Source organism: Ambystoma mexicanum, chromosome 5p, assembly GCF_040938575.1.
Source record: "Ambystoma mexicanum isolate Mex_15411 chromosome 5p, UKY_AmexF1_1, whole genome shotgun sequence".
Lineage (NCBI taxonomy): Eukaryota > Metazoa > Chordata > Amphibia > Caudata > Ambystomatidae > Ambystoma > Ambystoma mexicanum.
The window spans coordinates 300,029,032-300,054,794 of record NC_090930.1 but is presented as its reverse complement, the minus strand read 5'-3'; the positions used below and the strand labels follow the sequence as shown (position 1 = coordinate 300,054,794).

At 47.6% G+C, this 25,763-nt stretch overlaps 1 protein-coding gene across 3 annotated transcripts in view; it reads left to right on the top strand.

The window, feature by feature from the left end:
• Positions 1–25,763, top strand: part of PASD1 (PAS domain containing repressor 1) — a 622,352-nt gene that overhangs the window by 528,026 nt on the left and 68,563 nt on the right. For all 3 annotated transcript variants that reach the window (XM_069612735.1, XM_069612734.1, XM_069612736.1), the window contains 5 exons: positions 32–113; positions 3,878–4,001; positions 7,448–7,554; positions 10,955–11,050; positions 12,734–12,895. In XM_069612735.1, coding sequence (XP_069468836.1) covers positions 32–113; positions 3,878–4,001; positions 7,448–7,554; positions 10,955–11,050; positions 12,734–12,895 — 571 coding nt within the window. The remainder of the gene's footprint in view (positions 1–31; positions 114–3,877; positions 4,002–7,447; positions 7,555–10,954; positions 11,051–12,733; positions 12,896–25,763) is intronic.

Genomic DNA, 25,763 nt, shown 5'->3' with positions numbered 1-25,763 from the left:
AAAGAGAATAAACACCTTTCTTTATTCGTAGCTACGCAGAGGTTCGGGCTAAAAGAAGGCGCGATCTTGGCCTTGAAGAGTCCACGGTAGAAGTGACCACAGCTTCTGTGAAGGTAAAGCCCATGTTTGGATGTGTGCCCCTCGCCTACTTGCCAGGGTTTTAATGTATGAATACCCGATTTGCTCTACCACGGCAGACAAGCTGTTATTTATTTATTTATTGCATTTGTGTAACGCCCAAACCCTGAGATATCACAGTGTTTCTACAGAAGACATGAATAGGTTGCAGAAAGCAGATACAGCCAAGTTTAACACGTTTTTTAAAGGTTGGGTAGGCTCGCTCGCTCGTTTCTGATGTTGGGTGGTAGGGAGTTCCAGAGAGAGGGCTCTGTGACACAGAAGCTCACGCCTCCATTGGGATTTCTATCAAGGTTCTGGGGTAGAGGCTGGTATATTGTTCTTGAAAGGGACGCACAGGGCTTCTTCACATGTCTTGTGCTTACTTATTGGCAGACATGGTCATCCAATTATAGCCAAGTTCTCTGGAGGGAAGGGGGGTAGAAGTGATACAGAGTAATAGTCATACCAGAGTTCAAGTACCTCCTCAATGCAGGTGAACAGGCAGAAGTGGGGATAGCGCAGAAGGGCCGGCACCAGTGAACAGGCTTGCTTTACTTGACAGATGCTGCTCTTAGACTCCACAAGCTGCTGCTATCCTGACTTCCCATGAGCCCTTTCCCTAGTGGCGCAGTCACTTCCAGCATCTGGGCTGTAGAGACTCAGAAGACATGCAGCGGCCCCTGCCTCCCTCTGGGAAATGGACATTCGTGCCCCAGGATACCGGTCAGTTTCCACTGTTATGGCGGCTTAAGGCGGTCTTGAGGGATCCGTGAAACATCTTCTGGTCAGGTGTCTTCTTTCGTAGGGCACCTTCTCACCTTAACAGGTCCTGAGGATGAGGGTTCCAAGTGCTAATTTCACGGGTTGTGTCAGTTCATATAGTGGGGCTTCTCCCCGTCAATGGTGGTCAACACGTTTTCGTCTTCTTTCTCGGGCTAACACTCGGGGTGTGGATTCCAACCAAATTCCAGAAACCCAAGCCGGCATGGCTGGATCTGGCTTAGACCTTCGCTGCTTCTGGAAGTCCGAGGCCCGCAGGTCGCAACTATATGCTTGAATGCATTTATTAGTGATTAATAATGCAATGGACTACAAAGTCTCAAAATTGCTCCCGAGCGCTACATAGCCACATCCATTATAGCAATGGCACTCTGTCCACACACAGGAGCAATGTCCATCTTCAGGACCTCAGCCGAGGGGTTTCTAAGACACGGTTAGAAGTCTCAACCCCAAAGTACAGCCACGCTGCGCTCCCCGAAATGCATAAAAGCGGCCGCCAACCTGGGTGGGCTCCTTCATAGGTAACCAGTTAAAGTTACTCTGCAATGAAAAACACGGGCACATTGTGTACCCCCCTGCACGTGGAGTCAAAAGACCCCAGGGGCTCACACCAGGTCTTCTACCTTAGCGGAACACTAGGAACGTGTGACCCATACTGGACATCAATGGAATAATGGCAGCGACGCTGCTGCAATGCTGCAGCTTCTGACTTTTGGTTTTAGAGAAGCTCCTCTATATAGACATTTAAAAACAATACCTTGACTCAGTGTTCCCATTAGCAGTGTTAATCGCAGGATCATTGTTGTATTTCCAAAAAGGCGTTTTTGAGGGGGCTGTACTTGCTCTAAGTCTACATGGTGGTTTTGGTAGTAGACTGGGATGATAGTTCAAGTGCAATCGGCTCAACCTGATACGCCGATGTGGTCCACTCAGCCTTTCACCCTTCCCCAGATCGGTAAATTGAGCAATGCATTGTGGGTAATAATGATGATAATAAGTAACATTGGTTACCAAGCGCTCTGAAAATGGATACCTCCTGATAACAGCGCTATATAGAACACTGGATATATTACGCAAAGTAATTATTGTGCATGGCTGAATACAGTGACTTAGAACTTCAAAAGATGAGACCAGGGAGCGACAGACAAGGAGCAAATGGAGAATTCGAGACGTGTCGAAGATGTTCGTTAGCTCCCTTTTATGCAGTCCCGGAAACCAGCAAGAGATCCTGCCTCCCGGTTAGGGGTCAGCCACTAGCATATTGAATCCCACTGCCCTTTGCAAGGTGTGCTTGACCTTAGGGATCAGTGTGAACCTCGCCCCCACCTCTCCCACCCACCCCCGGGACTCGAATGCCGCTTCTACAGCAATGTGCCAGTGAACATATCATCGTAAGGCTGATAGGGCATGTGATGCTCATTACACCTATTTATTTATTTGTATTTGTAAAGCGCACTAACAGCCCTTGGGCATCGAGGCGCTGTTGCAGAGAGTGTCTTAATTGCAGCACTACACCTCCTTCCTCTGGCTTCCCACAGTAACATATGTACGTATGAAACCACAGCAGTTCATTAGCTACACCGGGGATCTACCACCTGCTGCTCTCCATAGGTTTGGACTATGACTCCCATGATCCTTCATCATTAGCTATGCTGGCTATGGCTGATGGGAGCTGTAGTCAAAAGCATCCCGAGAGCCGCAGGTTGCACACTCTGGAGCTACATAAAGAGGACGTGAAGGGTGAGGGTGATGGTTGTTTTTAGATGTAAGGCAATCGCAGGTATAGATACTGGGTCATGCTTCACTCTTGAAGCATCGCACTGAAATGCTGCTTGGTCAATCCTCACATTCGGCACAGTAGCTTCGCCGCATTCTTTTCATAACATGCCAGTCAGTGCTGGTCATTGGGCCAGCTCTCGGCGGATCCGAGATCCGGCACCAGTAATGGAGCCGGATCTCGGGATCCGGCCAGAGTCAGCCGCCCAATACCATGAACCGCGCTGGAATAGTAAAAAAAAAAAAATAAGAAAACCGCACGCGACGGCAGCATTGCCTTTTATCGCCGGCTTTGGCACTGGTGTGTAATGCACAATGCTCGCTACATGCACAACTGATTCCTTTCAGTTGTACATGTAGCGAGCATTGTGCAGTACACTGCCCACCAGTGCCAAAGCCACGGTAAAAGGCAATGCTGCCGTCGCGGGCGTTTTTTTTTTTTTTTTAACGTATTCCAGCATTGCTGGATGTCCATTACGAGCCCCGCCCCCTCTAGACCACGCCCCTTGGGCCTCCCCCACCCCGGCCCTTGTGTTGTGGAATCCCCCACCACATTTTTTCCATTTCCACCACTGATGCCAGTCATAGACAGGTAACTTTCCGTCTAATGTATACCAGGTGGCAGAAAGAAAAGAAAGGCAGTGGGTTGCCTAGCTTCAGTAAAACAGGGAGGGATCCAGGGGGTTGAGAGTGAGGTATTTGCAGAAGTCACTGGGAAGGGATACATATAAGCCAAAACTCCCCAATCCATTCAGGAGATGCTAGTCCAGTCCTGTTTTTCGTTGAATCCTAGGACTTGTAGTCCTGAATTTCATCATTCTAAATCCAGCCCAGCAAACCCATGATGCAACGGAAATTGCAAGACTAGACTAGCATCTCTGGATTGGGATGAGGCATGCTGGCACGTATGGGGAGACGTGTTCCTCACTAATGGGGACCACTTCTTACCAGGGGTTACCATGCAGAGGGCTGGGATGGAGGTTCTCAGGCCCATGTGAGATGCTTATGACCCAGGCCAACTTGAGTCCAGTCTTTAGAGGGAGGGTTGATTCACACTTCAGGCAGTTAATAGTTAAGAATGCCCGCAGTGTTGGTTGACTCTCCGTGTGCCGCGTGGAAGGTCTCTCAGCGAGATTCGGTGTGCTCCTTCATTTCTACGTCCAACGTCGTGATGTGTACTTCTGTGTTTGTTCCCTTCCAGAGCCATAATAGTTATATCGACATCCGGCAATGTGCAACGAATCAGGACACGAGCAGAGATCGGGTGTCCGTCTCATCCCATAGCTCCCGGAGGTCTTCGCACACGGCGCTATCAGATTCAGCATGTATGTATTACACTGCAATGGTAACAATGTTTTGTTAATGCAAAATGAAAAAGAAAGCACTATTATGGTGGCATTAGGTAACACTTTCCACCAATTTTCTGAAATCCAACTAGATTTGTACAGACTTTATTCATTACCTATGAAGAAAATGCCTAATTAGAATGCATTGTCTTCAGGGCAAATCAACGCAAATTGGAGCAAACCATCTTCCCCCAAAGCAGGTGTTCATTAAACATGTAGTAAATGTTATCTCTTGCGCATGTCGAAGAACTAAGGCCTCCAATACTAATTAGATATTTTGGCAGCTCGTGGATAAGGTGACAACTGTATTCCGTGACTAATATCTAAACATCAACCTGGCACACTGCCCGAAACTCGCGTGCCTCTGTAGTAGCACTCCCCGTCCACTTCATGCCACCCAACACTTAAATATAGCAAGCTCCCCTGCTCAACCTTCTCCTCATCTGCTCCTTGATCATATGCCCTGGCTAACACACCAAAGCGTACCCATGCAGGCTGGGAGGATGTCTCAGGACACAGCAACCCGACAAATCCTAAATATAGCAAGCTCCCCTGCTCAACCTTCTCCTCATCTGCTCCTTGATAATATAAACTGGCTAACACACCAACGCGTCCCCATGCAGGCTGGGAGGATGTCTCAAGACACAGCAACCCGACAGATCCTAAATATCGCAAGCTCCCCTGCTCAACCTTCTCCTCATCTGCTCCTTGATAATATGCACTGGCTAACACACCAACGCGTCCCCATGCAGGCTGGGAGGATGTCTCAGAACACAGCAACCCGACATATACTAAATATAGCAAGCTCCCCTGCTCAACCTTCTCCTCATCTGCTCCTTGATCATATGCACTGGCTAACACACCAACGCGTCCCCATGCAGGCTGGGAGGATGTCTCAGGACACAGCAACCCGGCAGATCCTAAATATCGCAAGCTCCCCTGCTCAACCTTCTCCTCATCTGCTCCTTGATCATATGCACTGGCTAACACACCAACGCGTCCCCATGCAGGCTGGGAGGATGTCTCAAGACACAGCAACCCGACAGATCCTAAATATAGCAAGCTCCCCTGCTCAACCTTCTCCTCATCTGCTCCTTGATAATATGCACTGGCTAACACACCAACGCGTCCCCATGCAGGCTGGGAGGATGTCTCAAGACACAGCAACCCGACAGATCCTAAATATAGCAAGCTCCCCTGCTCAACCTTCTCCTCATCTGCTCCTTGATCATATGCCCTGGCTAACACACCAACGCGCCCCCATGCAGGCTGAGAGGAAGTCTCAGGACACAGCAACCCGACAGATCCTAAATATAGCAAGCTCCCCTGCTCAACCTTCTCCTCATCTGCTCCTTGATCATATGCCCTGGCTAACACACCAACGCGCCCCCATGCAGGCTGAGAGGAAGTCTCAGGACACAGCAACCCGACAGATCCTAAATATAGCAAGCTCCCCTGCTCAACCTTCTCCTCATCTGCTCCTTGATCATATGCACTGGCTAACACACCAACGCGTCCCCATGCAGACTGAGAGGATGTCTCAAGACACAGCAACCCGACAGATCCTAAATATAGCAAGCTCCCCTGCTCAACCTTCTCCTCATCTGCTCCTTGATCATATGCACTGGCTAACACACCAACGCGTCCCCATGCAGGCTGGGAGGATGTCTCAGGACACAGCAACCTGGCAGATCCTAAATATAGCAAGCTCCCCTGCTCAACCTTCTCCTCATCTGCTCCTTGATCATATGCACTGGCTAACACACCAACGCTTCCCCATGCAGGCTGGGAGGATGTCTCAGGACACAGCAACCCGACAGATCGGGACATCCCCCACACCCTTGCCAACACGTCAAGGCTTACCAGCAGCATAGCCTTTGATCTGCTCTCATCAGAAGACTAGCAACACATTTCATGGCATGGACATGCATACCTGCAACAAAGCTCTGCTTCTCCAGTCTGCCTTAAACCACCACTTTAGCAAAAGCAAATTTGCTCTCCTCCAGCTATCCTACTGATCCCCCCCCCAATGCTGCTTCTTTGATAGGTCCGAAAGCACCGGGAGGGCATGCGAAGGTCGGAGGTCACACTAGAAAATACCCAAGACAAGTTGGGGCCTGACGCTAATGTAGTTGGGCCCACTGCAGTGACATTGGCATATGTAAATTCCCACATAGTGCTGCTGTGTGGGCTTTTACAGATTTTGGGTGGGTCTTGCCTGCTCAGGCCCTACCCTGTCTAGGCCTCTGACACACGTGTAAGCTCAATGTCCTGGCCATAGATGGGCACATTGCCCCAGAGAAATTGCTTCCAGTTCACTTTTTAAGAATTTCTTAAAAGGTGCTATAGCTTTCTTTGGAATTGTTCTGAACCCAAGCAGGATCCCTCTAAATAATTAGCAAAAGAGAGAACCCAAAAACCTTTGCTGAGGTCCTGATGCATATCCAAGCCTCTAGGTGCACAGGTGATATTGCCTCTACAAATTAAAGCAGATTACAAAGAACTTCCTGGGAAAGGTTAACACACACCCCCCCCCATGCTAGTAGTCAGGCAGAATGATTTACAACACACTAGTACTTACACAATTTAAGGGTTACGGTTTTTTCTCATTGGAAGCATAGCAACAAGACCCTTGCAAAGTACAACAAATGTAATGGTCCAAAATGACTGAGTAATTTAGTCCAAATGCCTGATTTGGACGAATTTCGGCCGTTCGAAAATTCTGAACAGTCGAAAAGTTTGACCAAATCACGCATACAGTACTGGGGGCTGCAGAGGTGTCCCCCGCACCCTTGCTCTCTATATTGTGAGCGGGGGATGCGGGGGTCCCCCCCGCAGCAGGCCTGAGAAAAAAAAGAAAAAAAAAGGAAATGATCCTGCGGTGCCAATTCCCGATTCCCGATCACGGAAGTGAAAGGGAACGGGAATCACTGGGACACAGCGAATCGGCAGCAAGGTATGTGCGGGTGGTGGTAGGGGTGGGGGTGGGTACCAAGTCGGATATGTTCAGGGGAGAAAATACTGAAGGTTATTTTGGAAAAATAATCTTCAGTCTTTTCTCCCTCGAACATTTCTACCTCGGGCTTTCAACCCCGATCCTAACAAATTCCATTTTGTGGGAATGGGGACCTGCTTGTTATTTGCAAAGTTATTTAGAGATAATTAGCCAAAAAAAATGCAAAGGTAATTTCTTTAATGGTGATATTCTGGTTTAGGGAATTAGTTTCTAAATGGATGAATTCTCCTGAAGCTCCAACATCAAGGACAATCTCTGAGACCCCAATGAGCTTTTCATAAGCACTGCATCTAATATTGCATCACAGTAAACAGAGAAGCAATCCATTGCAAACTCATTGAACGTAAGGGTGCTATGCTCACTCTGTAGCATTCGCGCTTTAGTTATGATGTCATTGTGCTTCTTTCAGCCACGTCGTCCATGAGACCCACGGAAGCCAGCACGCCTTCAAGACAGTCGATGCCAATGAGCCAACAAGATAAGGCCATCATGCGGATGGCCCCCTCCAGCACTCAGGTAGACTTGGTTCCCAATCACATGTTTTGTACGATGTCAACCTGCCCACGATTGTGAATACGGAAGAGGATTGAAATGTACGCTCAAGCCAGTTTCAATCTAGCCCCTTTTAGGTACACAAATTCACACTGGCACCGGTCCCTACTCGTTATGTGTGCTGTTACACCTGTATCATGTCCACCTGTGTGAAATGTCGTAGAATGGTAGGTTTTAGGAAGGATATTTCAACAGTGGGCAAACTGTAATTTTTGTGCTCCATTGGCTCTAAAGTTCAGGCTTGTGGACTTCTGTGAATGTTTATCTTCAGAAGACACAGTGCTAAAGTCAAAGATTTGACCTTTGACATTCAATCTACAGAAGTACATGCTTTGAATGTCTGGTGGGATCACGCCCTACCGAGCCAATATCTTGAGACCTGATGTGATCCGTGAATTTGATTTGGGGGATTTATTGGGTGTACGATCCTTGCACAGAACCGCCATTGGTTTAAAGAATTTAACAAAAAAGCCACATCCTAAGAGCTTTACGAAACTCTAAAAAATGTCAAACTGCCGAATATTACAAGGAAGAAAATTCTAAAGCTTAGGACCAGAGATAACAAATCTAAGATCACCTCTAGATTTACAGTTGGATCTAGGAATAGGCGACAGAAGCTGTTGATATCGTTTGAAGCTTGATTTATAAATTCTTAAAGGCAAGACCTTGTAAGCATTGAAAACAAGGCATAAGAAGTTCAAAATACCTCAACATTTTTCAGAAAGCCGGTGCAGAGTTTGTCGCCAAGGAGAAACTGACTCCTAAAAGTCCACTGATTGGCCTGATTCTGAAATTGTTGTAATCAGGCTACTTGGCATTCAGCAATGTCCAGATACAGTGAGATATTCTAGAGTTCATAAGAGAGCCAATGACTGTAGTTATTAACACAATATCAATCTAAGAAGACATTCTTTTGAACAGGTGTAATAAAAAAATAACACTATATGAAGATGAATAATCTGGGATGACCTATCAAGGTCATGCGACCAAAACAAATCCTATTCTCTTTCTGTAGAAATATGCTTAAAAGGTAGATTAAATAAGGTTAGTTGAGGACACAGATCAGAAAAAATCGTACATGTGCTGTTAGGGCCAAGATGGATGACTTGTTTTACGGTGCATATATTGGAATGAGTTTTCTAACATTCAACTTCCCTTAAACAATTAACCAGATGTGTTGCATTTATGCCTTCACTGGGACATGGAAGTGACTAAATTAGCACATTTCCATTCGTCTTGAAGGCTGCAAGGCTTCGCACAGCTGGCCTGGATGCTTTGCCCTCGAATGAAAGGGCTTCAGATAGGCTGAACTACCAGAATGCCCTGACTTTAGCCATCCCATATCATCAGACGAACACCACTCTCACATGTGTACAACATGACCTGCTTGTAATTGACTGGAAATAGATTCTTACCTGCTGCATGCACACATCTCCAAAGACACCCCACCTCCTGCCCTCTCATCCCCCCGTTCTCTTCTCACAGATGTGAGAAGACGTGGTACGCGGCAGGGCAGCAGATGATGCATTCCACAGACTCCAGGATCCAATTTTCGGCTTTACCCTCCTCTCTGGGGCAGACACAAGTCCCATGAGATCCCGAGGTCCCGTTCATGAAAGTGGGAAGAGGAGTAAATCCCTAATCTGAGACGGGAGGGTTGAATCCATCCTGTCCCGGCGACGCGGGTTCCAATGATCATGCCTGTTATTACCCTGTAAGGAAGGATGGCCGTGCCTTCTTTGTACTTGCCCCCATGTTATGGAATCCTCTTCATATTGCCCTCTGCTTTAAGGAAAACCATATGGCACTTAGGAGCAGTCGGAACCCCAGCTATTGCCAAATTAGCCTCAGTGTTAGGGATCTACTGTACCTAACCAGTGCCAGGATTCTCTGCGGGATAAGTGTAACTTTACAGATGAAGATAATTAATGTATAAGGATGAGCACTCACTGATCTACCATGTACAAGAATGAGGACACACATACGTGCTACTTGAGGACAGAGACACTGAGCCTCATTACAAGTATGGAGGTGTGCTAAAGTGGCAGGTATTCCGTTACGGCCAATTACCGGCTATATTACGGCCCCAACATGTTATAGATTTGGAGGTAACTTGGAGGATTATTGCCAGAGGTAAATCCTCTCCTTTACTCCCAAAATGCAGCAGATATACTACACAACATTTTCGCTTGCAGTAAATCTGTTAAAAATCCCCATCGGGTCCTATGGCCTCCAAAAAAGGGGATGACACCTCCATACCACCACTCATAAACTCATAATCTCCTGGTAATACCACAGGGTCAAGTGGCAGGAACGTTAAACAAGTTTGGCAAGAAATCGGCAGATTTATAGCCGATGTACTACCAAACTCGTAAAGAGGCCCACTGACTTCTTCAGAAAGGTATTAGCTGCTGTATTGTGTGCTAGGTGATTTTGCTTTCCTTACGGTGTCATTGCGGGCATTGCCCGTTATCGGGTTTTGCTACATGAGAGCGGCACGATTCCAAATCTATAAAACATTTGGCAGGAAGGTCACTGCCCACTACACAGTCTTTAATATTCTGTGCAAATATTTTGTAACCATTGAGCGACCTGGCGTCCTGGCCCTATCCCAGCATTTGTGCAGTAGGTCTGGGTGCAATGAATGCTACCGAAAAGTGTTTTGAACCTGAGTTACCATTCCCATGCGCTTTTTTCAGTGGTAGCCACACACCACATGTTTGCAACATGCTTCTGTCAACATCTTAGTGTTTCTCTATATGGCACCAATCAAGCTATGGCCAGGGTCTATGATATACAGTCGTTGAGAGCCCTGAACCACACCACGCGTGCAGGACAATCAATGACAGCGTAAACAACTTAGATTCACGGCATTAAGCTGCATTTTGTGTTGAGATCCTAAAACATGGAGCGGACTTTGATCTTGAAGGAATGGACTTGCTGCCCTTGGAGCTATGGCACAGGTCTGCAAGCTTGGTTTGCCAGATGTTTTGACAACATTTCTCATCATCTCTAGCCAGCATAGTCACTGGCAAGGGATCACGGGAGTAGTAGTCCAAATCATCTGGAGAGCCACAGGTTGCAGACCCTGAGATAGGAACCCAAGGACACTTGGTTGGAAAGTGTGATCTGAGTACCTATCTAAATCTGCAGAGCTTAAATTATGTATATGAGAAATAAACTCAGTGCCAGAATACCTCACGCCTAGCAGAGAGTGCCAGGCTGCTTTTATAGACCCCCACTAAGAAAAGTACCTTGTTTATAATATGCACTTTGCTCATATCCACGTATATGTTGATTAAAGAACAGAACCATATTGCAGTGCCTCCACGACACAATTATCACCTATTGTTTTGTCTTTCAGGCTATAATTCCCCCTCAAGTGCCATCGGAACATCTAACCCAGCATCACACTGTGGCCCAACCCCAACCTACAGTCCCCGCTCAACAGCCTATACCGGTACGTTTATATGATATGCCATTGCTGTAGGTTGGGTTTGCGGCCTCATCGCCGAAGGACCTTCTATTAATGTTGTATGTTGTGATGTGCTATGCAAAGTTATGTCTATGTTATTGTGTTGTATTATATGTTAAGATATGTTATACTATGTTGTGGCTATGTTATGGTTCATGGCAGATACTGTGCAATAGGAGTCCTGAGTTTAAAACAAGGGTACCCACTAGCATTCACAATATGAGGTCAAAAGTAGAACAAACAATGACAACGCCAATCGTTTTGGTGTATTGACAGGCGATTCTGGGACACAGAAACATAGAAGGAATAAGGAGGGGAAAGGATGTTTACCAAAACCCATCATTTATTTTGGGGGGTTAATAGTAACCGTTTCAGGATAAAAACTGCCAGCAAAGTGAAGACAACAATTCACACCTCTAACACTACTAGATGTATTCACGAATGAGAAACACCTGCTTTACTCTCAAGGGGAAATGCAAACACCTTGATAAAGTGTGAACGATATTCTCTGACAAGGAGACAGTCGCTACAAAGTTTCTGTGTTTGTAGCATTTGGCTGAATGTGATCAGATTGCAGCAAATTAATGCACAGTGTTCTGGCCCACATCAGGCACGTGCGAGAGAGCACACAGTGCAACAATTCAGCATGGAGCAGAAGCAGGCAGTGGTGCGGAAGCTGAGCAGGCTAAGTACTTGCAGCAGCATGCTGAGTGATGCTCCCCGGTCTAACCATTGATGCATAAGTGTGCTGTACTCCATGCTGCAGGAACAGCACTCACAGCCCCCATCAAGCCAAGCAGATGGGGAGCAGGCAGCCTGCTCCAAGAGAGTGTGCCAACAATGTCTCTGTAAATTACCTAGTGCTCAAGCACCTGGCAAATGAGGGCGCTGCAGTCCCTGCTACAGTACCATCTCCCATTGCCCCCAGCCAGATGATGCACAGCTGAGCTGCATCAGCTTAGTAACATCCCCTGGTTTGGGGTGCCATCCAGAGAGAGGGCAGGACAAGGAGTTCTCTTCTGCGGCATGCATATGCAGCCCCGGCCCCATTCATTCTCCTCGCCCATCTTATGTCATTAAAAGATCCCACTGGGCAGAGGCGTTGTGGGGGGGGGCTCCGGGGGCTATAGCCCTGTTTCTTTTGGTTGTAGCCCTGGATAGAAGATCAGGGTTTACAACCAAAAAGTTTAGATAGGTCCCAGTCCCAACAGTCCCAAAATTAGCTTAGCCCCGGATCTTTTCCAGATCTAGCAACACCCCTGCCATTGGGGCGGCAGTTATCGTGTAGTTTGGGTCTCAAAGGATCCACGCCTTACGATTGGAGGCCTGCGTGTGTTAGCAGTGAGGGACCCAGCGAGAAGGAGTCTGCGGAGCAGCAGGTCTGGTCTTCAAGATGGCTGTTCCAGCGCACCATCAGGGCTGCATCCTGGAGAATGTAGGTCTTCTTCTAAAGGTGGTGAGGGATTCCGAGAGAGTATAGTCCACTGTTGATCACCCACCCCTATCTTGTTTTGCGCTATATAAGTACCTACCGTTCATTCATCCATGCATGCTTATGTAACCATTCCTGCTGGTTTGAGAATTGTTTGTATTCACACACATTCTGCAGTTGTAGAACCGTGCATGTTGTGCCCCCGGGTTGATCCCTGGACCTCTGTTTTTTTGCAGCCCCCTGCGTACCCCTTCCCCGCACAGCTGGGGATGATGCACCAGCTGAAGGAGCAGCTGGAGGAGCGGACGCGGATCCTGCAGGCGGACATCAAGACGCAGCAGGAGGAGCTGCACGTCATCAAAGAGCAGCTCCAGCTGGTGCAGGACTCCAACCTGCAGGTACAGGGGATTACCGCGTGTCAATTGCAGAAATAACAGTGGCGCCTAGGAAATCGCATGCAATGACCTTTACAGGCACAGGGACAATTAGATACAAAATGGAGGAAGTGCCGGCATGGGAAATGGCGCAGGCCTTTGTTTCTTCTGTGTGCACAATGGGGGCAGTCGCCTAAAGTGCAAAGTCGTTTTGCACCTTGCCAGGAAATGTTGATTTCTAAAACTGAATTTAGGCTATTTTGTTATGTTTACAGATTTATATGCAAAGACTAAAAGGTATGTAATGGCCTGCGTAAAGGCAGGTCCTACATTATTTTAAAATAGTGTTGCTTGTAGCAGCAGAATGTCTTTGTGACCATAGCAAATACTGAAAGGGGGGGATACAAAGTGTGGGGGTGGAGGAAAGAAAAAACGGGTCCCCTATACATGAGGGTGGTATTTAATCTTATGATCCTTGAAGGTTTAGCCATAAGCACTCAAAATAGATACCGAGTCAATGCAGGGACTTGGGAATTATGTGTATATGTATTTTGGAGGGGAAATTATGAACTAAACTGACCTACCCGACAACATCCGTGTGCAATGTACAACTACATTTCATTATGGTACCATTTTCGTATACTAAGGAAGTTTGCTTGACATCTACATCTCTGCAATTCGCTAGTCCTTAAGAGAACGCTGGCACAGGTTGCCACGGGCTCTTTGCCGCTCTCTAAGGCTGTAGTTCCTGGTTGTAAGTCCCTGGTTCATAGAAGGTGCATGTGAGGGGTGCAAGTGCTGGCCCCCCATTCAACGCCGGTCCTGCCAGTCCCCCTTCATACATTCCTGATTCTCAGGCACATCCCCGGCACTCGCTCATGGGTGGGAGTTAGGGGACAGCCATGTGGGTTTAGTGAGGGCATTGACAGTGACTGGTCTTTAAAGGGCACGCTGACTCCAAATTTCATTTTTTACTTTGTCACATCCATTTAGGAGGGGTAAAAGCCTAATTCAAGTTGACCCCACAGGAATGCTTCCATTCTACCTGGTTTCCCACAGTGGCGATCAGGCAGAGTCTGGCGTGCACGCGTCTTCACATTTGTGAAATAATGCGCCAGTGGAATGCAGCCTCCATTTTGACTTTCATGAGCCATGCATACAGAGGCGGAACCAGGATTGTCTAACAAGTGGGGCCTGAAGCTAATGTAGTTGGGCCCACTGCAGCGACATTCACACCTGTAAATGCCCATACTGCTTCTAAGGGGGCATTTACAGATTTTGGGTGTGCCTTACCCGTTCAGGCCCTACCTTGTCTACGCCTCTGCATGCATACATGCAAGGTGAGAAAACTTCATGGATATTTGGAGCTTAAGTTTTTAAGCAGGAATGGCTCAGAAACATGTATCTACATTTAAGAAGAACCATAAACCTTAAAGAATGCCTTGAACTTTGACTTCCGGAGATACCTTGAAAACCTGCATTCAAAGCCTCAGGCATGCATTTAAACCCTGAGCTCTGGCGCGCTACCCTTCTCTCATTCTCCTCAATGCACCACGGTTGACTCTGCACAGTGTATGTATGCCACATCTGATGGCATCCCACCTCCAAACGCCTTGTGTGATCCATCCTCACAAAGTGCCCATCCTCTGACCGGTTGATAGCCTGGCATTCCAAATAAACTGACCCCCACACATGCCACTCACCATGACCTCCAGACGGGCCTCATTTACCTCCTTCTGAACATGCACCAGTACCCATCTCCCTATCCTGCCCTCTGACCTCAAGCCATCCATGCCCATTGATCGCCAATAATACATGCGATTAAGACACTGTTTCAAGGTGCGTGTGAAACCTATGGGTATGAATTTGTAGAAGTGTGAACCTCGAAACATGCCAGCATCACTGCAAAAAAGCAAAAGGGGCACGAAACAGGGGTCACCATCTGAAAATGGAAGAGCTGTTTGTGCTGGCAACACGCCCTCCCACTGCACCCTAAAAGAGGCAGCGCCATTTGATTTGACCTCCCATCATGCCTTGCACTCTGACTTGCAGACTTTCCTTTGGACGTTAACCTCATAACATACCTTATACTGAGAACGATTACAGGTTTGGTGGTATGCTGCCGGTAAACCTGGTGGCATGCTACCAAACGGTAATACCGTTACTGGCACCTGGTCTAGCCAGAATTACTGGCAGATTACAGCTGCCAGTAAGGTCAGTAAATCCCTATTCCATGAAGACCAATAGGACTCCACAGAGGATTTACTAGTATTACCGGCACCGGTAATCCTGGCATGTTCTCTTGGTGGGGTGGCAGAATTACCTCTAGCTCTTGGTTGGAGGTAATTCCAGCCACCCCACCAGCAAACTTGTGGTGTGCCGGTCTGGAAACATGTTAATAACTGACAGGCATGCATGTAAGGAGGCCCAATGTATGTTCTCTGAACTATGAGACCTTATAGGGCCGACCTCCAGGCATGCGTACACACTGACCCGCATTTGTACATTACATCATGGGAGACTTAAGACATGATTGATAGCCTATTTGCTTCTTCACAAAGTATTCTAAACTGCCTTAATGAGGGAGAGTAATTTAAAATGTCACCTTGAATAGAAATTCAGTACCGTGTCTCCAAATATTAGCAAAGTGTGAACCCAGAAATCTGAATGGGGCACATCACAAAGCAAAGGTCACCTTGTGATACTCTAAAGACCAGATTCTCAATACATGGCAGCTTGACCCTCCACATTCTGCTCGCTTTGACTTGGGCACGATTAGTCTGTGAGTGTAGGCCCAACTCACAGGCCTGTCGGACTGGGCTTTCACAAAACTTTGTGTTAGGTAAGGTGGGGCACAGTCAGAGAGGCATCTGTGTGTGATCGATAACAATTAAAGATGATTCTTTCCGGGACCAACAGCCAGTGCGCGTTTCTTCTTGCATCTGAAAATGTGCTCTCTTTTGGGGACTTTGACGGCTTCTCTGATGATATTGTTTTGAATCACATGAAGTTTGCAGAGGTTGTGTGCAGAGGTGCGCGGGTAGAGGGCATTGCAATAGTCAATCCTGGCTCTGACGTTGTGGCCCTAGCAACGATGAGGCAGTTGGCTGGTGCTAGGAATGGTCTGGCTGCAACGAGCGGTTTCATTGTGTAGGCGGCCAAGGTAGTGATGACGCTGACCTGAAGTGTCAGGAAGAGCGAGGAGGAGTGATAAACGCCAAGTGTTTTTACTGAGGATGAGACAGGTATTAGGAGTCCATCCATGCTGAAGTTTAAATATTCGGGGCTGAGGTTCTTGAGCACAGAGGGAGGCCCTATCAGCAGAATCTGTCTAATTGGCATTTAGGCAGAGACCGTTGGTTGCCATCCAAGCTTGAATTGGCAGGTACATTTTGTTTAGGGCGAGTGAGTCACCGGTGTGGTCACCAGTGAGTGGTAGCAGGATCTGCGTATGATCAGCATAGTTGGTCTAGGAGAAGCTGATGGTGTCAAGGAGGTCGCAGAGGGGCTTAGTGAAGATATTGTAGAGTGTGGGGGAAACACATGAGCCTTGGGGCACTCCTGAAGTAATGGAGGAGAGGGGGGCACCCTCTGAGAATAATTTCATGGATCTGCCACCTAGGAATGAGGCAATCCAGGCCATGGCCTCGGGGGAGAAATTGGCTGCGGAGGTGAGGTGGTGACAGAGCATTTGGTGGTCAACCAGGTCAAAGGCGGACAAGAGGTCTAGTAGGAGGAGGGCAGGCTTTCCTGTGTCTCTGAATGACTCAAGTTGTTTTTTTAGGTCCAACAATGGTGATTTTGTACCATGGCCTGGTCGAAATCTGGATTGGTGAAGACCTAGGACTTGGTTAAATTCCAGATGGTGCTGGAATTGGGTGTATGTGGCCCTATCGAGAAAAGGCACCTTTGAAATGGGGCAGTAGTTGCTCGGTTAGCTGTGTTCAACGTAGGTTTCTTAAGGAGAGGAAGGACCCACGCTTCCTTCAATCATGTGGGGACTATACTAGCTGAGAAGGAGGGATTGGTGAATCTCGTTATGAATGGGGTGATGGCTTCAGCGCAGTCTTTGATGATGGAGGGCCGGGCAGATGTCACCTTTGCATCTGGATGGCTTGAGGCTTTTGAGAATGGCTTCGACTTCTGATTCTGAGACAGAGTGGAAGTGAAAGGGGGCTGGTTTGTGGGTGGCAAGTTGGGGAGGGGTGGTTACTGAAGTCTTTATCAGTGCTTGCTTGGAGATCATTTTTTTCTTGTAGAATGGCTATTTTCACTAGCAGGGCCTTTTGGCTATTCAAACACCAGGGTTCATTCTTTACGATGCCTTACGAGGGTGAAGCTGGGGCCCATCCAGTTCTTTTAGGATTGTGATTAGTTCGTTTGTATTGGAGTTGGCGTTAGAGAATCTATTGTTGTTTGCACATGGGGGTGTTGGCATAAGGTGTATTTTGAGGTTGCAGGATGGCAAAGGTTACTACAAACTGGTCCAACCAGGGGCATGGGGAGATAGTATGGATGTCTTCTTGCAGTGAAGGTCCTCTACCCAGTCGAGGGTGTGATCTTAAGTATTTGTAGGGGAGTTTGCACAGTTGGTGAAGCAGAGGGCTTTCAATGCGTTAGCTAGTGATGTGGCTTTGCCATCTGTCTCGTCATTTAGGCCCAGATTGAGATCCCCTAGGAGGATAATCTTAGACGTGGGTTTGAGGTTTGAGGTTAGTGGTAATCCTCAAATTGGCCCAGTGAGCCAGGAGGCCTGTAGATTAAATTGATGAAAATGGAGCTAGTGTGAGAGGTAGAGAGTTTTAGGGAGAGCAGATCACAGTTTGTCTCCATCTTGGCGGGGCATTGCCTGACTTTTAAAGTGAGTTTGTTAATCAGGGTGAAACCGCCTCCTCTAGCATCCTGTCTGTCTGTTCTTAAAATAGAGAATCCAGGCGGGATGGCTCGGGAGTGGGCGGGTCCAGCTACAGGGTGTAGCCACGACTCATTGACGGCCAGGCGGTCTAGGTCAAGTGAGGCGATGAGCTTGTGGATATCTAGGGCGTGGGCCGGGATAGAGCGAGCATTGATCATCGCTCCTTTGATGTTGGTGGGGGTGTGCTTGCAAGGGCCTTGGTGAAGGTGCTGTTGGGTGTGGGCTGGTGGGGAGTCATGGGGAACTGCAGGGTATCTGTTGAGGATGTGGAGAGTAACAGTGTGCTTTGGGAGCAGGGGCTGCAGTGCAGTAGGTAAGCCTAGAGTCCCTGGTGCAGAGGGGTAGTGTGAAGGTGGGGAGACTGTGGTGGATCATTCTGGCCTGGAGGTGTTCATTTCTGATATTGGCGGGGGGCTTAGTGAGGTCCTGGTGTCAGGGGCTGTGTGGCAGCGCGAGTGATGATGGTGAGAACTGAATATGGGCCTTGGAATGTGTGCTGGTGCTCCATTGGAGGTGAGGCGGTTGTTGTGGGCAGGACGCTCATCATTATTGAGCATCGATACAGTGGTATCGGGATCCGTGGTCGTCAGAGTCAAGTTGCACCGGTGTGGCATAGGTCTGCAGGTAGAAGGGGTATGTAGATGCCTTCTGGCGCATGGAGACATGGGGGCTTGGCGGTGCTTGTGGCACGACTATCGCATCAGGGGGGTGGGGTAGTACATTGGTAGTGGCGTTGGTGTATCTATGCATAATAGGGGGAAGTACATGAGCACAATCATTCTATGGCTTGCAAGTGATCACAGCAGCATGTTGGTCGGGCCAGGTGCTGTCTTACCTTGGATCCCTGACTCGGCGGACCTCAGCAAGCTGCTGTTCGTTAGTTCTACGCCACCGTGTCGTGCTGTGGAGAGCTGCAGAGAGGTGTGAAGGCCTTAGCAACCAGCCCTGAGAAGCGGCCAGCATCGCCATCTGGCTGGGTTTGGGGCTTGCGATTTGCCCAGCAGTGGCCCAATCGAAATGCTTCTTTTTGTGGACAATGAGGCTGCTTTTTTCATCGCCTCCGTGGTGGACATCTTGGAAGATGGAGCATTAGCTGTGCTCTTCCTGTGGATGGGACCCTGGTAGGGGAAGGGGGGTCCCATGGGGTGCTGTTGCTCAATCGTGGCTGCAGAGAGGATTATTTTAATAGGGACATCGCATATGTACCTATTCAGATGCCCTCTTGACTCCTTCTGCACATGTGTGTAAATAAGGGGGCATTTCTGAAAATATCAATGAATTTACAAGTGCAGAATGGGGGACATTCCCGTGCGTCTGTTTGGTGCAGAGGCAGCAGAAGTCGCACCACATCAGAGGTCCCGTTCTTGAGCTTTCATGCGTTTTCTTTGAAGTGGAACAGCTGCTGCGTGAACCGCTGTTTTTCCACTTGCATTGTTATCATTCAAACAAGGACAGCAATGCTTTTTGTTGTTTTTATTGACTTTTCACAGTGAAGGGCCCTCACTGTGAATTGTGCTCTCTGGGTGTTGGGAGCCTGTCAGATGTAAGTGGCAACCGCGGGCACCCGGCAGTAATGTACTCAAGGGTCTGGGCTTCACATCTTCTGAGCCATCCCTAATGACATGCACAGGTCACCTCTGCATTTCTGAAACTTGCACAACTAAAGGGGGGGGGGGCGTTCTCTGAAGAAAAGGCGAACGCTTTGCAGAAAGGTAAAGGCCTAAGTGGGGGGGGCGTCAGGAAATGACTCATCCTTTGGTTCTGAACCGGATACATGCTTCCAGAACGACAGAAGCATTCCCATAAGCCTCTTCGATGGCATAATGACCTACGTGCTCGCCTCCCCACACCCATATCTGTGCGCAGCCTGCTGTGGCAGGTTCGAATCCCGGCAGGGTCAACTCAGCCTTTCATCCTTCCCAAGTTGATACATTGAGTACCACTCTGTGGAATAATAATGTGCTCTATTATTTCACCATATCATTATTTTTATGCCGTTAATAAAAACGTATATCTTCTCGGTATAATACTATCTTATGAGAGAAAATAGACGGTGATCTGCTCACGTAGAACTGGCATCACCTATATTGCTCTGACAACACGAGAAGTACTGACCTTGAAGTCTTCAGATAAGTATTCTGCATACAGTACACAGTCGCACAATCGACGGTGGCCGTGCTTATGTTTTGAAGCATATATATGTTGGCAAAGCCCAGGACATCTTTCCCCTCCATCGGATGTTTGCATATATTGAATCTGCAAAGCCTTCCGGTTAAAAGACAGAGTGTGTCGATGTTGCAGCGAGATAAAAATATGGGGCAAAGTGTTCCGCAGGTGTTTTGAAAATGAGATGACACCAGGATTAGCTTCAGAGCTAATTAAATCCGCCATCCAATGAGCTTCACCCGAAGAGCGGCCTGCGAGCACCCCGCAGCTTAACAACGACAGCAGGGCACGTGGAGGGAGCGTTCCACCCCGCCTGACAGGTCACCGGTACCTCTTTTGATGCTGTTTCTCTGTGACAGCATTTTGATGTTAGTATAACTTTCAGAATTGTAGTTGGCGTAGCCCATTTTCTAGCCTCACTATGGCATGAGCAGTGCGAACAGGTCTGCAGGCACACAAGACCCTTTAACCTCAAGGTCTGCGCCCACGCCACATTCAGGCATGCCCTGCCCTGTGAGCCCCAGAATTCCCTCGGTGTTTGACACTGTAATGCAGTGACCTAGAGCACGCTGTGTGGGCTTGCATCTAGAACCTTGGAATCCACACCTCAAGCATGCACCACGCTCCTGGGCCAGTCGCCTCCTTGTGCTTCACTTCCCGTTTTGTGGCGCGCGGAACAGAAGATGAGCTCCACTGTGCTTAGAGCAAATTATCGATAAACTAAGAATTTTTGGCTGTCATTCGGAACATTCCCTCACAAAGTTCCCGAGAGGTTTCAGACACTTCTGGATATGGTTAGCATTTACAGTCTTAAAAAATTGACATTTATTAAGGATCCCACACGGCAGAACCGAGATATAAGGCTTACAGAACATAATTTGTTTAGAAGCTTGAGGTTGCAACTGCTGCTGATCTGATCGAAGACTGTATGCACCTTAAGACTTGGAATGCAATGGTATGTCCCATTGGTAAATCAGTATAATTACTGACAAAATCAACTACTGTCATCGCCACTTGGCCCATGGAATTACCAGAGGCTTACGTGTGGTGGCACGGTAGAGTTAGTCAATTTCCTCAATGTTGGAGTCCAATCCATGGGGAATTTTATACGGAATTAGCACAAATTGTAATTATGCTGCAGTAATTCTGATGATCTTTTGGTGCTAAGGTGAATGATTTACCTCACGCTTTTTGCTGGCGGTGCATCCGCCATTTTAACTCGAATACTCGTTGTGCGACTGCCACTTATTACCACACCGCTGTACTCATAATGAGGCCCAATGCATATCACTTTGCAAAATATGTCTGCAATGATGGCAAGAGCACATCTCTTTCCTGGTGCATCCTCACTGGGCGGCCCGGAAGGAGATAGAACACGTCTGTTCTTAGGGTGGCAATCATTGGATGGCTACATTATTACCTGGTTATCTGTAGCACGCTCATCGTGGATGAAAATGCAGAAACCTGTTACAATTAATTGCTTTTGAGAAGAAAAAATGCGGGTGATCATGGACCGAGCTAAAGCCAAGAGCCCATTTGGATGTCGATGGGCCCCGACCCATGATTCCAGCTGAAATCTCGGTGTCCCAGGCAGATTTACATGGCAGAAACGTCCCTGATATCTTCCCGTCATCTCTGCACTGTTGTTACCCCATTATTCTGTGGTGGTGGGAGTTCAAGCACCTCACAGTTTCTGGTGCACTCCCATATGTCGGATTTGAGACAGAATGGCAGCCTAACCAGTTTCCACAGAGGGACCTGTCTCCATGAAGCCTCTATGCATTCTCCTCGTTCACCGGCAAGCTGGCTTCCATCACGGGTCGCTATCCTCTATTACTATTGGGTGAAGCACTAGGCAGCCTCAGGCAAGGTAGCCATTGGACCAGCGTGGATGCTAATCTGCTGGCATGGGCACTATAGGTAAGAGGTGTGATGGAGGACGAGCTTTAGAAGTTCCCTCCCATAACTCCACCGCCGCACTCTCATCTGAGAGTAGGACCAGTTGTGTGGTATGGTATGGCCTTCTAGAAAGAGAAAGCACACACTGTCTGTGGAGAGCATGGGTGCTTCTTCTCTTTTTAGCTTCAAGTTTGGAACTTGTGGAGGGGGGGGCTCAGTTTCTGGCAAGCCGCGGTGTGCTAGACGGTACCACAGAGGACCTTTGGCTATCTTAAGTGTTCGGTCGCATAGCTACTTCCTACAGAAAAACCTATCAAGACACTTTTCTTGTCATATGACCTGATTGAAAGTTTAGATCACAATAGGAGAACACTAGTGTGCAGTGTGGGTCTGTGGTATCCTCAGAGTTATTTGGGGGGTTTAGGATTGAGTGTGAGAAAGTGCTGAGCAAGACAGAGGTTAGAGGAAAGGTAAAGGCCACAACTGTTTAACGTTTTTCAGCTGTATGTTTTCTTTTGACAATCCTGTACATGACCTGTCCAGAATCCAGCAAGTGTTGGTGACAGTCTGGCTTCTGCTTAGTGCTTCTGACAAGTGCCTCTATAGCTTCAGTGCTGCTGCAAACGTGACATGGATCCTAGGCACTGAATCATATGCTAAGCCTGTCCAATTCCGGGAACCTTTTAGCCTATACAATGTACTTTCCAGCAAGATAGTGCTTGACTGGCAAATGGTGGTTGTTACCATGGGAAGGTTCAAAGAGTGTGGCCCTGGCTTGAAATTCTTATAGAGAAGCTGGCTTGGTGATCACTTCTGCAATGAAGGCTTTATGCTTCGCAAGTAACAGATCATAGATTTCCATAGCATGAGCTAAAAGAAGCATGGGCATTGGGGAGCCTGGCCACGAACTGCGTCCTTTCCACATACCAGCAGTATAGTCTTCATAAAGTTCCTGGTAGGCAACCGCAATGCAAATTGGAACTTGCCGTACCCTGGCGTCACTCCATATTCCCAAGGAAAGACAATGAGAATCTACATCTACTTGAGAGTTATCCTCGAATCAATTAGTTGGTGTGAAATCCATATGTTGGATTTCTCTGCTTTGGGGTTGCTCCAGTGGTGAGTAACCTGCACCTATGCAGATGTTTTGGTCTATGAAACCCATGATCTCTTACTATTGACTATGCTGGTTAGGGCTGGTGGGAGATGTAGTCCAGAACATCTTGAGAGCCAAAGGTTGCAATCCCCTACGAAAAAAATCTCCTCCTGCCCGCACTAGGGTTCACTTCCCTTCTCTCTGTAAAATTACATAAGACCCCATCTATTCAATAGATATGATGGGAAAGGGTGCGAATGAGCTGGTGCCAGGTAGTAGTGACTTTATAAATGTTCCAAATCGATTCAAATTCTCACTACGATTAAAGAAATTAAAGATACACCACCTCTGGTAACTATACTTCTGCTGCAACTTCCACTTGTATGCAATGTGATTTTTGATGCTGAACTACCTATTAACACATGGAACCACATGCAAGTGGTTCCATGTGTTAATATCCCCGCTAAAATATCATAATACAAAAAAATCGCCATATTTTTGCAGCAATATTAAGGCATGGAACCTGCGGGGGAAACACCCCTGCAACCCCTGCATTATTTTTAAAGGAGAGGGGGGATACCCCCACAACCCCCGCTCCTAAAAACCCCAAAATTGATCCCACACCAAAATATCGCCGTATATATGGTTGTCAAGAATGGCCATAGGCGATATTTTTGGGGGGGATAATTTTTGGGGTTTTTAGGAGCAGGAGTTGAGGGGGTGTCCCCCGCTCCTTTAAAAATAATGCAGGGGGTGCGGGGTTGTCCCCCACAGGTTTCATGCCTTAATATCGCCACAAAAATATGGCGATATTTTTGCAGGGATATTAATACATGGAACCACTTGCTGGTAGTTCAATATGTAGTGATACCCTGCAAGTGTATGTTTAATCCACAGGGATTCTTGCCAACCATCCTCCAGCATTGTTGTTCAACCAGGCTTAGCACAGTAAAGAATGGGCCTCAGAAAAATCACGAATCCTGGCCAATAAGTAAGTATTATGGAATTCATTACAATGATGTATTCCTGGATCAATCTCTAAAGGCCAGTTACAAAAAGCACCCTCCACCCGTGCACCCCCGCTCCCCACACTTATCTCCTGTGGACTCTGGTTGCCTTCTTCCCAGGTCTAGATTCCTCATCCTGGAAGCCCGACGCACACACGCCACACTTTTGTGCGCGTTCATTTTCGGCTCCGGCTTCCTGGGTCATGGTATTTAGACCGCAAACAATATTCCTATGGAAACCCACAGTATGAATGATTTGCCATGTGACAATTCTGACTCAAACATAGGTTTCTCTCAAGTTTTAACCATAAGGTGGAGGGGAAGATATCCATGAACCATGTAAAGCTGCTCATGCTCCAGGAGCAATAGGCTTGACAATACACACACAAGCAGAGAACAATTGAGTGTTCTTCTCACCAAGGATCACTATGTTGGTAGCTCATCAAGCACGGGGCTCCTTCTTGGAGGTGATAAGTGTTCAAAACACGCTAACGAGAACAGACAAGAGTTAGGGAACACAAATGATTAAGAAATACAAGACCTTCTCAAGCAGAGAAAAATATTTTAAACACAGCTAATAATAGAACATCAGGTTATGTGCAGGGCATCATTTAGGGTGTGCATGGCTGAAGAGAGTGTGGCTGAGTGTGGACAGAGCACAGCTGGGGGGGAGGGGGTGTGCAGAGCCAAGCTGAGTGTGGATGAGAAGGTGCATGGTTGAGCTTGTCTAAGAGGGACTAAGAATGCTTGCTCCTGGCTTATTCAATTTGGAATTCTTAATGTTGATATAGGACTCGAACAGAGTAATGAGTTTGGTGTTAAGTGGTAAAGTTGGCAGGAACTGCGTTACTGACAACTTTACCACTACGCCAAATTACTAGTTTGGGCCTGTATTGGAGGATTTGCCTCCAGGAAAATCCTGGAGGTAAATCCTCCAACTCACCGGCGAAAAATCAGCAGAATCAGTGGAATTACTGTGGCGGAATTTCCGTCACAGCAATTCTGCCAGAAAAGCCCCACTGAGTCCAATGGACTCAAAATAAATGGGGAATTACACTGCCACCACCACTTGTAATCTGTTGGGAATCCCACCGACCAAGTGGCGGTGACAGTAATTTATTTGGGTGGCATTTTGGTGGATTTACCACCGGGATACCGCCCAACTCGTAATGAGGCCCAATATGTTTAGGTTCTACACTGTTAATGAGGGAATTGGCTATAATATTATTATTAGGGTATTTATTGAACACAGGCCTAGCTTAGAGAAGCAATGGAACGCATTACAATCATGGGGGAAGAACATGGTAGGAGGAGCAGAGAAACAAGGGAGTAGGGTGCTAACAACAAAGGTGGGGTAAGGTGGGCAATTTGTCAGCAAGGGATCTACAAGGACCCGGGAGAAATCAGTGGGGATAAGATCACCCATTCTCAGGTAGGGTGGAGAGTGGAGGGTGTGTGGACCTAGGTGTCAAGGAGGAGCATTTATTGAAGAGGAGGGTCTTGAGCTCCTTCCTGAAATGTAGAAGTGAGGGGGGCAAAAAGGATGTTCACAGGCAGAAATGGCCAGAGTCTTAGGGTGTAGGCAGAAAAGGCTTGCTTCCTGCTTCTTTCCTTCCTGTACAGTGGAGTTCAAGTCTGCACATGTCCTTACTTCTGATGGATCATAGCCTTCCAGAGAAGTGTGTCTCAGTGAGGTAGATTGGGGACTTCAGAATGACAGCCTTGTAGATGATGAAAAGGGCATTGCCACCATCTAGGTGGGAGAGGACCAAGGCTTAGATGGCAGATCTGAATATGTTTACAGGGATG